The sequence below is a fragment of the Piliocolobus tephrosceles genome, chromosome 7, assembly GCF_002776525.5.
Source record: "Piliocolobus tephrosceles isolate RC106 chromosome 7, ASM277652v3, whole genome shotgun sequence".
Lineage (NCBI taxonomy): Eukaryota > Metazoa > Chordata > Mammalia > Primates > Cercopithecidae > Piliocolobus > Piliocolobus tephrosceles.
In genome coordinates, this window is record NC_045440.1 from 37,346,195 (window position 1) to 37,360,859 (window position 14,665).

General features: G+C 43.6%; 1 protein-coding gene across 4 annotated transcripts in view; it reads left to right on the top strand.

Moving 5' to 3' along the window:
- The window catches only part of PLEKHA2 (pleckstrin homology domain containing A2), a 91,502-nt gene that overhangs the window by 71,935 nt on the left and 4,902 nt on the right, over positions 1 to 14,665 (top strand). For all 4 annotated transcript variants that reach the window (XM_023214510.2, XM_023214509.3, XM_023214511.3 and 1 more), the window contains 2 exons: positions 2,961 to 3,024; positions 14,584 to 14,661. In XM_023214510.2, coding sequence (XP_023070278.1) covers positions 2,961 to 3,024; positions 14,584 to 14,661 — 142 coding nt within the window. The remainder of the gene's footprint in view (positions 1 to 2,960; positions 3,025 to 14,583; positions 14,662 to 14,665) is intronic.

Sequence of the window (14,665 nt, forward strand, 5' to 3'; positions counted from 1 at the left end):
CTCTAACTCTGCCAGAGTCACACTAAACTGAGTTAAAGAAGTCAGGGCTAGCAGGGAAGGAGGTCCTTGGGGCTCCGCAGCTTCCATGCCTGTTAGACTGCTTGGCTTCCCTGGAACCCAGTCCAGGGGTTAGGACATCTTGATAATCAATGAATATTTGTTCAAGTGAATTGAATTGAGTTGAAAGGCTTCATGTAGCCTGGTGCTGTTTTAAATATATATATATATATATCTTTTTAGGCCGGGCCTGGTGGCTCACAGCCACCAGCCAAGCACTTTGGGAGGCCCAGGTGAGTGGATCATCTGAAGCCAGGAGATTGAGACAAGGGATCTCCAAAGTGCTGGAATAATCCAATACCAGTACTTTGGGAGGCCCAGGTGGGTGGATCATCTGAGGCCAGGAGATTGAGACAAGCCTGGCCAACATAGCAAAACCTCGTCTCTACTAAAAATACAAAAAGCCAGCCAGTTGTGGTGGTGGACACCTGTCATCCCGGCTACTCGGGAAGCTGAGGCAGGAGAATCGCTTGAACCTGAGAGGCAGAGGTTGCAGTGAGCCGAGATTGTACCATTGCGCTCCAGCCCGGGCAACAAGAGTGAAACTCTATCTCAAAAAAAAAAAAAAAAAAATAGATACACACACACACACACACACACACACACACACACATATATACATACACACACATATTTTAAATTTTTTAAAATTTCAGTAGTTTTTGGGGAACGGGTGGTGTTTGGTTGCATGGAAAAGTTCTTCAGTGGTGATTTCTGAGACTGTGGTGCACTCGTCCGCAGCAGTGTCCCCGGTGCTATCCCTCGTCCCCTCCCGCCCTTCCCACCCTGAGAAATAGATGTGAAAGGAGTGGGGATTTCCCACCTGCTTTTCTTTCACCTCCTCAGTAGTTGTTTATGTGACTTTACTGGCTATGCATGAGTAGAATTTGAAAGGTTAAGACATTTTAGCCAGAAAGAAGCATTTTTTATTCAGAAACTCAGAAAGTAATCATAGTTGGTGAAATGTGCTTCAAGTGACTATTCTGTGACACACATTATGCCAGATGCCTTCTGTACTTTATAACTAACTGGTCTTTGTAGTGACCAGCCTGATCAAGGGGGTCCTCTCATTTATCTCTGTTTTATACTTGGGGTCACAAAGGCTCCCCAAGGTTTTTACAACATTTTCAAATATCTCTTCCCTACATGTAGTCAGGATTCACTCAAGGTCTGTCTGGCCCCTCTCCTGTTGTTCTTGCTCATGGCTCTCTGGTCTCATGCACTCCTTTGCCCAGGTATCTGTGGCACTGGCCGAGCCCCTGCCATTTTCTTGCAGGCTTTCTCATTCATGAAGCCAACCCTACCTGTGATCAGTCCTTTCCAACTCTTGGCATGTAACACACAATCTAACATCTGATGGTACAGTTTTGCTTCCTTATGTTCTTTCTTTTTTTTTTTTTTTTTTGAGATAGAGTCTTGCTCTATCCCCCAGGCTGGAGTGCAGTGGTGCAGTCTCAGTTCGCTGCAGCCTCTGCCTCCCAGGTTCTGGTGATCCTCCCCACCTCAGCCTCCTGAGTAGCTGGGACTATAGATATGTGCCACCACACCCAACTCAGTTTTGTATTTTTTTTGTAGAGACAAGGTTCACCATGTTGCCCAGGCTGGCCTAGAACTCAAGTGATTTGCCCACCTTGGCCTCCCAAATGCTGGGATTACAGGCGTAAGCCACCACGCCTGGCCCTTATGTTCTTTCATTGGGTAGGAATTAGATCTTTTACTCCTTATGTACTCCCCACAGTGGCTGGGGACATACGCAGCAGGCATTTAACAATGGGAAATAACTTGGGCTGCTTTGAGGTTTGTCACTGAGCATCAGCTACTCCCTGCCCTCTTCCTTGCAGAAGTCAGGATTTCTTTTCCAAAACCCACACCCAGCAGTGTCCCTGAAGGAGTGCTCTGAAGTCATCTCCTCTCCCCTTGTTTTCCTCCTCCTTAGCTCTTCATCTCCTGGGCCCCACACAGTGAGGCAAGGAGCAGGAGCTGAGTGAAGTTGATGGGGCTGCTGTGTGGATGGAGGAGACGGTTTAGGGAGTGGAGAGTTGGCTTCCTTAGGAGAGGCCAATGGCAGTGGAGTAATTAAAAGCACAAGCTCACCAGGTTTGGTGGCTCATGCCTGTAATCCCAGGACTTTGGGAAGCTGAGGCAGGCAGATTGCTTGAACTCATGAGTTCAAGACCAGCCTGAGCAACATGGAAACACCATGTCTTTACGACAAACACAAAAATTAGCCAGGAGTGGTGGCACGTGCCGGTAGTCCCAGTGAGCCATGATTGCACCACTGTGCTCCAGCCTGGGCAACAGAGCGAGACCCTGTCTCAAAAATATAGATAAATAAATAAAGCAGAGACTCTGGAGTCAGACCTGGGTTCCAAATCTCTGGTAACTTGGAGGAGTCATTTAAGCTCTGACTCTGAGTGTGGGTCTGGGTTTCCTCATCTGTAAAATGGGGGAAGTCTTAAGTGCCCCCCAGGGCTGTTGTGAAGATTAGATGAAATAATCTGCAAAAGAGCACCCAAAACGGTGCTTCCCACCAAGCATCTCATACACCTTAGAGGGAAGGAGGGAGGCAGGAAAGAAGGAAACTGTAGGAGATGGTGGTGGGGGGGTTGGATATTAGGCAGGAGGTTTTGGAGGGAAAGGAGCTTGTTAGAACTGCTGGTGGGAGAGGGGCCTGGGGAGGGTCCATCTGGATGGCAAAGCCTCCTGAGACCCTCTGGGAAGTGAAGCTAGAGGTAACCCCTGGAGTGTTTTTCAAGGCAGGAGCTGAAGGAAGAATGGCTTGGAACCACCCCCCACCCCTCTTCCTTTTTTGTGGTAGAGGGCACTGGGGTCTTAGCAGGACGTGTCGAGTCCTCTGTGTGTGTGTCAGCAGGCCATAACATTCTTTCTCTTTCTCTGTCTAGTGATCTCCTAATGAGAGACAACCTGTTTGAAATAATAACAAGCTCCAGGACCTTCTACGTACAGGTAAAATGCTGCCTTCCAGAAGACTGCAGCGTTCCGTTTCTGTGAATGGTGCACTGATAGGCCCTGTCCTTTCCTTTGCTTTCTCTTTTCATTTGCTTGAAGTTTCTAGGCAGTAAATTTAGCCCCTGAGAGTCAGTCTGAGTCCCATTTCATCCTAAACAGGATGTTTGCCAAAAGCTTCCCAACCATAAAATAATGAAAGCGGGTTGAGCCGCTCTACTGAGGAATGTGAGTGTGTACCAGTTGCTGTCAGCTGCTGGGCTCCAGCTAAGCAGAGAAAAGGAGAACTGGTCAGTGATTTCACTTCTCCTTTGGAGGGTATTTATAAGTCTCGTCTGTGTGTGGACATCACTGTGTGCGGAAGGACAAAAGCACAGAGGGCCCTGTGCAGGCACCAGGTGCAGAGCCAGCTGCACAGAGGAAGCCATTGTTCAGGCTCTGATGGTTCACTTATCAGGAGCTTCTCCCCTCCACCCACAGCTCTGGAGTTCTCCCAACTCCTTCTAAAGTCATAGGAACTAGAAAGGCAGATTTCCAAGCAGGGACTAGACTTTCAGGGCCAAGTCCTAACCCAGCCTGCCTAACAGCACACAGAGAGTGCCTTGATTCACAGCCTCGTGGTGATGCTGGACTTTCAGTATTAAAACTGACATTTAAGGCTACGCGTGGTGACTCAACACCTGGAATCCCAGCACTTTTGGGAGCCCGAGGTGGGTGGATCACATGAGGTCAGGAGTTTGAGACCAGCCTGGTCAACATGGTGAAACCCTGTCTTTACTAAAAATACAAAAAAAAATAGCTGGATGTGGTGGCGTCTGTATTTCCATCTACTCAGGAGGCTGAGGCAGGAGAATTGCTTGAACCTGGGAGGCAGAGGTTGCAGTGAGCCGAGATCATACCACTGCACTCCAGCCTGGGTGACAGAGTGAGACTGTCTCAAAAAACAAAACAAAACAAAAAACAGAAATAAAACACTGACAAGTAAGCAGGTTGGTTTTAGGTGGGGTTTCCCAACTAAAGCTTTTCGAGTTTCCGCCGCCCTTTCTTCTCTGCTGCGAGTGTCACGCCCTGTTACGCAGCCTCCCTTCCCCAAGGGGCTGGTCCCCTTTCCCATTTCTTGGGCAGCAATTCCTGTCACGACTCCTTCCCCCTGAGCCCGGCAGGCGTTTGAGTGACTTAGTCATCTCGGAGCTACATCCATTTGGACAAGCACATGCCATCCAGGAGGAGACAGTGGAGTGGGGGCCTGGGAGCGAACTGGAGCTGTGGAAAGGGCTGCCATGGGCATCAGAGCGACTAATTTACCAGCACCACTGCCACTCAGGGACAAGGTTTAACCTGTAGGTGCACCACAAGTTTGTAGTTCTGACATTCAACAGATATTTGTAGAGCATCCTCAGAGGGCTGGGCATTTTTGTCTCAGGCGGGGGACACCAGGTTAAACAGAACAGATCCTGGACGAGAGAGAGAGAGAGAGAGCGCGAGCTCGTCAAGTCCATAGGCAGTTAAACTGTGGCATGGTACAGGGGAGGGAGTGTTGGGGGAGATGGAGCACAAGGGAGTTTGCAGACAGTGAAACAATTCTATATGACACTGTAATGGTGGGTGTGTGATGAAGAACTTTACGGCACAAAGAGTTGATCTACTGTATGCAAATTGAGAAAAAAATTTAGGAGGTCAAGTGACCCTAGCAGGATATGCAGAATGTGACAGTAATGAAATGTATTACAGGTCCTCCCTGAAGCAGGTAGGGGAATACAAAATAAAAAAGGTATGATGAGTTCTTCTGCCATTAGCCTGAAACGTGAACCATAAGAGGGCTCCTCACTCAGTCTTAGGCAGTCAGGGAAGGGTTCCTGAAGAAAGATACAGCTAAGCTCAGTCTGTTGGGGGGAAAAATGGCCCAGGCAAAGGAAATAGGAGGATTTTTTAAAAGCCTGGTAATAAAAGGAGCATAGGGCAAAAAGGAGGCTGGCCAGTTAGGCACGGAGGACCCTCATATGCCTTACTGAAGAGCTTGTATTTTATCCTTAGAATTAATGCCCTTAGAGGCCAGGCGCGGTGGCTCATGCCTGTAATCCCAGCACTTTGGGAAGCCCAGGCAGGTGGATCATGAGGTCAACAGATCGAGACCATCCTCGCCAAAATGGTGAAACCCCTTCTCTATTAAAAATATAAAAATTAGCTGGGCGTGGTGGCGGGTGCCTATATTCCCAGCTACTCGGGAGGCTGAGGCAGGAGAATCGCTTGAACCTGGGAGGCGGAGGTTGCAGTGAGCCAAGATCACACCATTGCACTCCAGCCTGAGCGACACAGTGAGACGCCGTCTTAAAAAAAAAAAGAATTAATGCCCTTAGAGGTTAAACAGAGGGTGTGATCTGATCTGCCTTGCCATTAAAAAATATCGCTTGGGCAAGTTATTTAACTTCCAGAGCCTCTTTTCTTCATCTGTGAAACGGAGATGATGATCTTCAACCCCAGCCCTTTTAATGACACGCTGTCAAGGATTGCCTGGCCCTGTGCAGTGTGGGGGACAGAGGAAAAAAGGCTAAGATAGGATGAGAGAGAACAGTTTGAAGGCTGTTGTTAATACTTTAGTGAGGGATAAAGGAAGCCTGAATGAGGGTAGATGGAGAAAAGTGGAAAATTTGAGAGATGTTAAAAAGGTATATTTTCTAGGACTTGAGAGTTGGTTGGATGAAGGGAGAGAGGACAGGTGAGGAGAATGCCCGGATGTTTGGCCTGAGCCTCAGAGTGGCTCATGGCACCAGTCATTGTGACAGGAGCATGGGAGGAAACAAGGTTAGCATGGGTGGTTCAGAGTTTACAGTGCCTGCTGGACATCCAAGGAGACGTGTTATGAAGACCATTGTGGATACACACTGCTTGGCGTGTTGCTGACACTAAATATTTGTTAAGTGAATGATTGTGCTGGTTGAGTTCAGGAGAGAGCTTTGGACTGAAGACAGTAATTTGGGAAACACGAAACCCAACCAAAAAATGTTTCAAAGATAATCTACATGAGTGTATGCACAGTTACCAGAAGATTCTAATCACCTCATCTTCCATTGCCTTCCGCTTCCCACATTTCTGGGATAAGAGAACACTAGTGTCACACAGAATAAATAAACAAGAGGGAGAACAAATCTGTTCATAGCACCTAACTCAAAAACAATGGAAAGAGAAGAGTATAGATTAAAAATCATTTAAAATATTTATCAATTCATTAAAAATAGCAGCTATAAAACTGGACACCATGGGATGTGCCTGTAGTCCCAGCTACACGGGAGGCTGAGGCAGGAGGATCATTTGAGCCCTGGAGTTTGAGGGTGCAGTGAGCTATGATCTTGCCACTGCACTCTGGCCTGGGTGACAGATCAAGACCTTTCAAAGACCGTGTCTCAAAAAAAAAAAAAAAAAAAAAGGCAGTCGTAAACTCATTATAAGTTCACAAAACAGATTTTGTGAAAAAATGTATTTCTAAAAAATGGCAAGAATAGTATTGTTTTTACAGTTTTGCACATCTATCTTTAATGGCTGGCATAATAGAAGACAACAGGATTCTCCTATCTGCTTCTGCATTCTATCTGTGGCCATATGTTGTTTTGATTGCAGAATATGGAGAAAATCTGGCCTCACACAGATGTGTATTTGGAAAAAAAGGAATATTTTAATAGCCTTTTTAGATAATTGTGGATATTTTTTGATTCTGTACCAAAACTTGACAAATGTTAATTTCTTAATGTTTAGGTGCAATGTAGAATCTGAAGCCGTATCAAGAAATTTTTATACTCTTACATTAAAATCCATTGGTCAGTTTTGCACTTTGAATAGATACTTTTTATCCATGCATGGTTTTTAACAGCATGCATTGGTCATTTGGAAAATAATGGTCTCACTGAGGTATGCAGATATTCAAAATGTTGACACATTTATTATGTACTATCCAAAATCACATCATTAAGATATCACCACTAATACCCTTAACAGTCTTTGAGTGTAGAAAACTATTAAGCTCATGGAGGTAGCTGGAAGTTTTTTTGAAATTCTAGTTTTTGCTTTGAAAGCTCAAAACTTACTCATTTTGGGGATAAAAATCTACCAAATACCTAACTCTGAATAAGTTTAACTGACAATTTGTATGTCAGTCATTTGTTCTAAGTAAGAATTGTGTTTTAGGCCAGCCACGGTGGCTCACGCCTATAATCCTGGGACTTCGGGAGGCCAAGGCGGGCAGATCACCTGAGGTTAGGAGTTTGAAATCAGCCTGGCCAACATAGTGAAACCCTGTCTCTTCTAAAAATGCAAAAATTAGCTGGGTGTGGTGGTGCACACCTGTAATCCCAGCTGCTCGGTAGGCTGAGGCAGGAGAATCGCTTGAACCCAGGAGGCGGAGGTTTCAGTGAGCCGAGATCACACTACTGCACTCCAGCCTGGGAAACAGAGTGAGACTCTGTCTCAAAAAATAAAATAAATAAATAAATAAATAAATAAATAAATAAATAAATAAATAAAAATTGTGTTTTACACAACTGGTGAAAGAACATGACTACTGGTAGAGTTTGGTCCTAAGGTGCTGGCAGTTTTACCCACCATGCCAAAGTGTCCTTCTGACCTGCTCCCAAGGTTATGCTCAGTAAATCTGCCAGATAGAACCATTCATGTTGAGTATCTAAGAGAGCTAGACCAAAGAGCAGACAGATCGTGGTGGAGAAGACTCCCTAGACAGAAGAGAAAGACTTGGGTTAGATTCTAACCACTTAGGTATTGGTCGTTTAACTGTTTAACTCAGATGTCACATTTATGTATAATTTGTACCCTGTGATTTCTCACACTGTAGTAGTCTTTTCTGTTAACAAAAAGCTACCATTTTTTGGATACCTAGATGTCCCAGGCATAGTGCTAAGCAACTTACAGGTAGTGTAAGTTAAAGTTTATCACTTTGTAGTATAAGTACTGTAGTAGTATAAGTACTATAAGTAGTATAATTTTATCACTTAAATGTCAGCCGTCTCTGAAATTATCTGCAGTTTACACACAGGAAAATGAAGGCTTTGAAGGTAAATTATTTGTGCAAGATCATAATAAATCCAATGAATTATGGAACCAACTAGGAAGCACCAGGTGCTGGAGCAAGACTTACCAACTTGGGTTGTTTAGGAGCAGCCTGGTCCAGGCCTGGAGCAGTGGCTCACACCTCTAATGCCAGCACTTTGAGAGGCTAAAATGGAAGGATTGTTAGAGCCCAGGAGTTCGACACCAGCCTGGGCAACCCAGTGAGATCCCCGTCTCTAAAAACAAATAAAAGTAAACCAAAAGCAAAGACAAAAATAAGAGCAGCCTGGTTCAGAACCCATGATATAGAGGGTGTGATCACAGACAACCAGGAAAGTCTGATTCCATTGGGGAAGACCAACTTGGGGTAACTGGGTGACTTGGCAAATGGCTCATGGTGACCAAAAATCCAAGATCTGGAAATAACCAGGTATCTAAGCAGGTAGAAAGGCCAGTAATTTTCGCAAGCTTGTCAGCAGGTAAGCAGTTCTCGGTTCTGGGCAAAAGTTCAAAATCACATTTCAATTTTTGAGATACTAGGCAAGCAGAGGTCACCATTTCCCCATTTCCCATTCATAGAAGGTCAAGGGAATTAGGCAGTTTATCAAGAGGGAAATTAATTATTCAAAATGAGACATGTGGTGCAAACTGGCCTTAGCTTGGCATAAGCCCCGTTGTTGGAACTAGGGTGCTATGTCAGGACAAGGGTAGCAATAAGTGGACTCAAGTGAGTTGCAGAGTGTTGCATTAGAACTCTTTGGATACTACTGTTTAATTTAGACTACGGGGTGAATGATGTCACCTAGAACTATGTGTGTGCAATCTACACAACCATATGCGGCAGGGCTGTGTCAGAGATAGGATTAATTCTTGGGAAAGGAGGGCTGCAGAGGTGGAGAATAGAATGAAGGAGGAGTTGCCTAAAAATTTTGGATAGCAGCAATGGCAGTAACCAGAGGTAGATATGGAAGCCTTTATGGCCTGTATAATTCATTGCTTCAAACCATTGTATCTGTTATAGTGCTGGGTTTATGTTAGATAGTCAATAGAAGCTCACTGAACTGCGATAAAACTGCAGGCTGCAACCACTCATTTTAATACCCTCTGTCCCACTCATCTCAAAAATTGCCCTCAAGGACAGAAACCCTACTTTTTCTTTTGAACCAAGCTCCAGAAACAGGTGCACACACATAAGCACACCAGGAAGAGATGAAGCTATGACCTTGGCACTTCCTTTTTTGTTTTACTGAGTTTAAAGCATGTTTTTAGTCTCATGGTAATTCATCATGGGTGGGTAGACTTCAGCTATGGTTTTTTTTTTTTTTTTAAACCTCTGGTTCATGAAGCTACTTTGTGATGTGGTTTTAAGATTTTGATGAAAGCTAAGCACAGGCTTTCCATAAAAATAGATATGTATATAACCAAAATGTCTGCATACAATTTTGAAGTTTCATTGAGTTTTTGTTTCTCATGAATCCCAGTTCTTGAAACTACTAGGAGAGATTTATAGGCCAGGCCTGGGGGCTCATGCCTGTAATCCCAGCACTTTGGGAGGCTGAGGCAGGAGGATGGCTTGAGGCCAGGATATGCTGCTCCAAAAAAAATTAAAAAATAAAAAAAAAGGTTGTAATTATCTCAATAAAATAATATTGTTTCTTCTCATATGGAATTAATTGCAATATCTGATTTTCTTTTTGTACAGTATTTTAAAATAACATTTATTAGGGGGTAGCGTTTATCTTCGTGGCTGAGTTACTATCTAGGTTATCTGACCAAAAAATGTTCTTAAGAAGGAATTAGAGAATTAGGGAAGAAATATAACTAGTAAACAATTTCCATCTTCACTAATTACTTAATGTTTTAAGAAAGAGATTTAATTATTTTACCTATCATATTAGCAAAGATTTAAAAAATTATAATATTTAATTCTAGCAAGGGTGCATGTAACAAAAATGTTGGCAAATGAAATATATATTATTGGCCAGAAATCCCTCTGGCCAGATGTAACAAGAGATTTAAAAAGGTGTGAATTCTTTAATTTAGTAATTGCCTTGGGAGCTGAGGATTCCTAAATATTCCTAAATATGGAAAAAGCTTTATCCCCGAAGATGTGAGTAGCAGCATTATTTATATAAGAGGAGAATAGGGAATATTCAAAATATGTTTTAGAGCAGGGATCCCCAAACCCTGGGCTGTGGGCTGGTACTGGTCCATGGCCTGTTAGGAACCCGAGCGCACAGCAGGAGGTGAGCAGTAGGAGAGCAAACATTATCGCCTGAGTTCCGCCTCCTGTCGGATCAGCAGCGGCATTAAATTCTCACAGGACTGCGAACCCTCTTGTGAATTGTGCATGTGAGGGATCTACGTTGTGCACTTCCTATGAGAATATAATGCCTGATGATCTGAGGTGGAACAGTTTCATCCCGAGACCACCCGTCACCCCCCTCCCCATTCATGGAAAAATTGTCTTTCACAAAACCGATTCCTATGCTGAAAAGGTTGAGGACCACTGTTTTAGAGGACTAGGTGAGTGAACCATAGTATGTCCACTTGGATCCCCTGAAAATGTTTACGAAGACGTCTGATAACATGGAAGAATCCTTCTATTATTAACTGAAAAAAAAATCGAGATATAATGTGTCTTTGTATTTTGGAAAACAAAGAAAAATGAATAGCAAAAAGACTGGATTTGCTCTCAGTTGTTATTTTAGAATTTTGTGAGGTTTTAAAGCGATTTTAATTTTTTTCTTATTTCCTTTTTTTTTTTTTTTTTTTTTGCAAAGTTTAGGGAGAAGAGGTCTTGCTCTGTTGCCCATGCTGATCTCGAACTCCTGGACTTAAGCCATCTTCCCACATTCTAAACGTTAGCTTTCTAAAGTTGTGGGATTACAGGCTTGAACCACAGCATCCAGCCGATTTCAGTTTTTTATTTTTGTACATTTATTTTCTATGTCGTCTTTAATGAGCCCTTATTACTTGCAAAAAGGAAAACGGGGAAAAAATAACAAATTGTGTTAGGTAGTCATCCAAGAATAATAGTTGGTATTTTGATTCCTGCACTTGAGTGCCCATCTAAATCAAGATATTCCTAGTTTTCTGTGATTCTGTGATTTCTTGCTAAGCAGAGGCTGCGTGAAGACACCCGGGCTTGCTGTGCGACAGTTCCTGGAGGAGTTTGTGGGGAGGCAGTACTTCAAAGTGCAGTCAGGCAGGTGGCCTGTGGCCTGTGGCCTGTGGGGGCAGCATTTGACATGGTGGGGAGCATTTCACTAGACTGCTAGAAGGATCATGGAGATAGCTTAACACTCCTGGATTATCAGATTGTCATCCTGGGGATGTTCCTGTCTGTTTAATGAAAATGTCAGATCTCCTATGTGACACAGGAGACTGTTTCTCCCTCAGCTCATATGCCTCCTACCAAATCATCTTTTGTTTCCCTAGGAGGAAAATCTCTAATAAATGCTTTTCTCCTAATGGACGATCACGTCCATCTCATTCAAATTCAAAATAACCTTTTTTTCACCTCTAAATACATAATCTTATTTGATCTTGATGATTTGATCTTTGAGGTAGGAATTATCTGCAGTTTGAGGATGAGGAAACCGAGAAAAGATCTTATGGAGAGGGCAATGCGCTTATCTGTAAATGGTGGTTTTTAAGGCTTCATTTGTTTCTCTCATATCATATAATAACAGTGAAAACAACAATAATATCTGCTACTTATAGAGCCCATTCTGTGCATCCGGCCCTATTTCAACAGCTTTTCCTAATTGAGGTCGTTTAATTCCCTCAACAATTAGGCTTGTGGAGCAGGCCAGCCCTGGTATTTGTAAAGAACCTTCTGGAAGGATCTTGGAGTCCTTATCCCGGTGATCTTTTTTGGACCAAGGATGGATTTGTCTTTTTCTTGGGAAACCATCAGATTGTCAAGTAACTGGAAAAAGTCAAGCGGGGAGAGAGTGCTAGTAAGTTTGCAGGTAGAGCACATGTTAGAGAGGTGTTCGCTTTGGGCACTTGTCACTATACCCTTTTTGCCCTCATGCGCCAGGACATGAACGGTTTCCCTTGTAGGTGTCTCCCGCACACATCTAACCAAGGAGGGTTTGTTTTGGGATGATCGGACGGGGTAGGGATGCAGATTTGAGAATTTTTGTTTTACTGGTCATGTCTTTTCCTGATAGAATGCAAAGAGAAGGAGTCACTTTGGGGATGGACAGGATGAAGGGGGATGTGGAGACCTCAGGGGGCTATTGTGTGGTGGTGGCACATACATCTGCACGTGCACACTAATAAACGCGTGTGTGTTTTGGTGGGACGATGCTGGAGTCAGAGGAAGGCTAACAGGCATATTTCTGGAGATTCCACCTGGTCCCATGTCTGTGTCTGGCACCTGATGCAGCACATAACGCGGCGGGGGGTCCTCAGCCAGCGTTTGCTCTATTCACTTGAACTCAACCCCTATAAGGCTGGAGGGCACGGACAGGCTCCACCTGCAGTAGCAAGGCCGCTGGAGTTTCCTCCCTTTTTTCATAGAGCCGCTGCTGCCCCCTTCTGGGGTTTATAGGTTGTTTCTGGGAGGAAATACTTTAACGGCTTCATCCTTCAAATACTGTGAAGCGTGGTGCTCCAAGTCCCACGATTCTTTAAAATTTTTTTAAAGTTTTATTCACAATAGCAAAGCCACAACTCTTTTTTTTTTTTTTTTGTATAAATTTAAGGGGTACAAGTGCGGTTTTGTTACTTGAATATATTGCCTATTGGTGAAGTCTGGGCTTTTGCTGTAACCATCACCTGAGTATTGTGCATTGTACCCATCAAGTAATTTCTCATCCCTCACCCACCTCCCCCCCCCCCCCCCCTCCATGTCTCCAGTGACAATTACTTCACACTCTATGTCCACGTGTTCACATTATTTAGCTCCCAGTTATAAGTGAGAATATGTGGTATTTGACTTTCTGTGTCTGAGTTGTTTCACTTAAGATAATAGTTTCATCCATATTTCTGCAAAAGACATGATTTCATTCATTTTTATAGATGAGTAGTATTCCATTATACATATGTACACCACATTTTCTTTATCCAGTCCTCTGTTGATGGACACTTAGTTGGGTCCATGACCTTGCTATTGTGAATAGTGCTGCAATAAACATACGGGTGCAGATATCTTTTTGATATAATGATTTTCTTAAAAAAAATTTAAAGTTTTATTTTAGGTTTGGGGGCACATGTGAAGATATAATGATTTCTTTTCCTTTGGAGAGACACCCACTAGTGGGATTGCTGAGCTGAATGGTAGTTCTATTTTTAGTTCTTTGAGAAATCTCTCTACTCCTTTCCATAAAGGTTGTACTAATTTACATGCCTATCAGCAGTGTATAAGTGGTCCTTTTCCCCACATCCTTGCCAGAATCTATTTTTTGTCTTAATAATAGCTATTCTGACTGGTATGAGATGATATCTCATCATGATTTTAATTTGCATTTCTCCAATGATTAGGGATATTGAACATTTTTTCAGATGCTTTTTGGCCACTTGTATGTCTTGTTTTGAAAACTATTCATGTCCTTTGCTCACGTTTTTTTTTTTTTTTTTTGAGATAGAGTCTTGCTCTGTCGCCCAGACTGGAGTGCAGTGGCATGATCTCGGCTCACTGCAACCTCCGCTTCCCGCATTCAAGCAACTCTCCTGCCTCAGCCTCCTGAATAGCTGGGACTATAGGCGCACGCCACCACTCCTGGCTAATTTTTTGTCATTTATTAGAGACGGAGTTTCACCATGTTGCCCAGGCTGATTGCAAACTCCTGAGCTCAGGCAGTCCGCCCTCCTCGGCCTCCCAAGTGCTGGGATTATGGGCATGAGCCACCGCGCTTGGCCTACACTTCTTAATGGGATGATTTATGATGATGATGTTGTTGAGTTGTTTGAGTTCCTTGTAAATTTCAAAATGGACCCAGTAGCTCGTATTCTGAGAAAAGCCCCATTTCTGAAGGCAATACATACCTTGGAGGATTTACAGTAGGATTTGGCTTTAATAGGGCTGGAATTGAAAGTGGGATTATTCTGTTCCGATAGTTAGAGTAGAAAGGCAACTATGTTGAGAGTGAGGAGAACTCGACTCTCTATCAGCCATAAATCTTGGGTTTTGGCTTTCTGGGCCTCATTTTCCTTTTTTGTAAAACTAGGAGGCTAGACTGGATCATTTGTTTTCTGGAGGGAGTGACGGACTTTAGCAGGGGAATGGGGTCTTAAACTTTCCCCTTCCCCACAGCCTGTGCCCCATTTCAGAGCAGGTCCACTTTGAGCGGTTTTATTTATTGGGTATCAAATAAGATATTACAGGGAAAACATGTCCTTAAAAGTCTGAAAGCTACTGGACTAGATGATGTCTGAGATGCTTTCCACCCCTAATGGTGTAATGTTATAAACTTAATATTGAGTCAGAGACTTGGAAGCTGAAATCATAGTGCCTAAAATTTCTTGGTAAGACCCACGGATATTTTGCAGGCGGACAGTCCAGAAGACATGCACAGCTGGATTAAGGAGATTGGGGCAGCTGTCCAGGCCCTCAAGTGCCACCCCAGAGTAA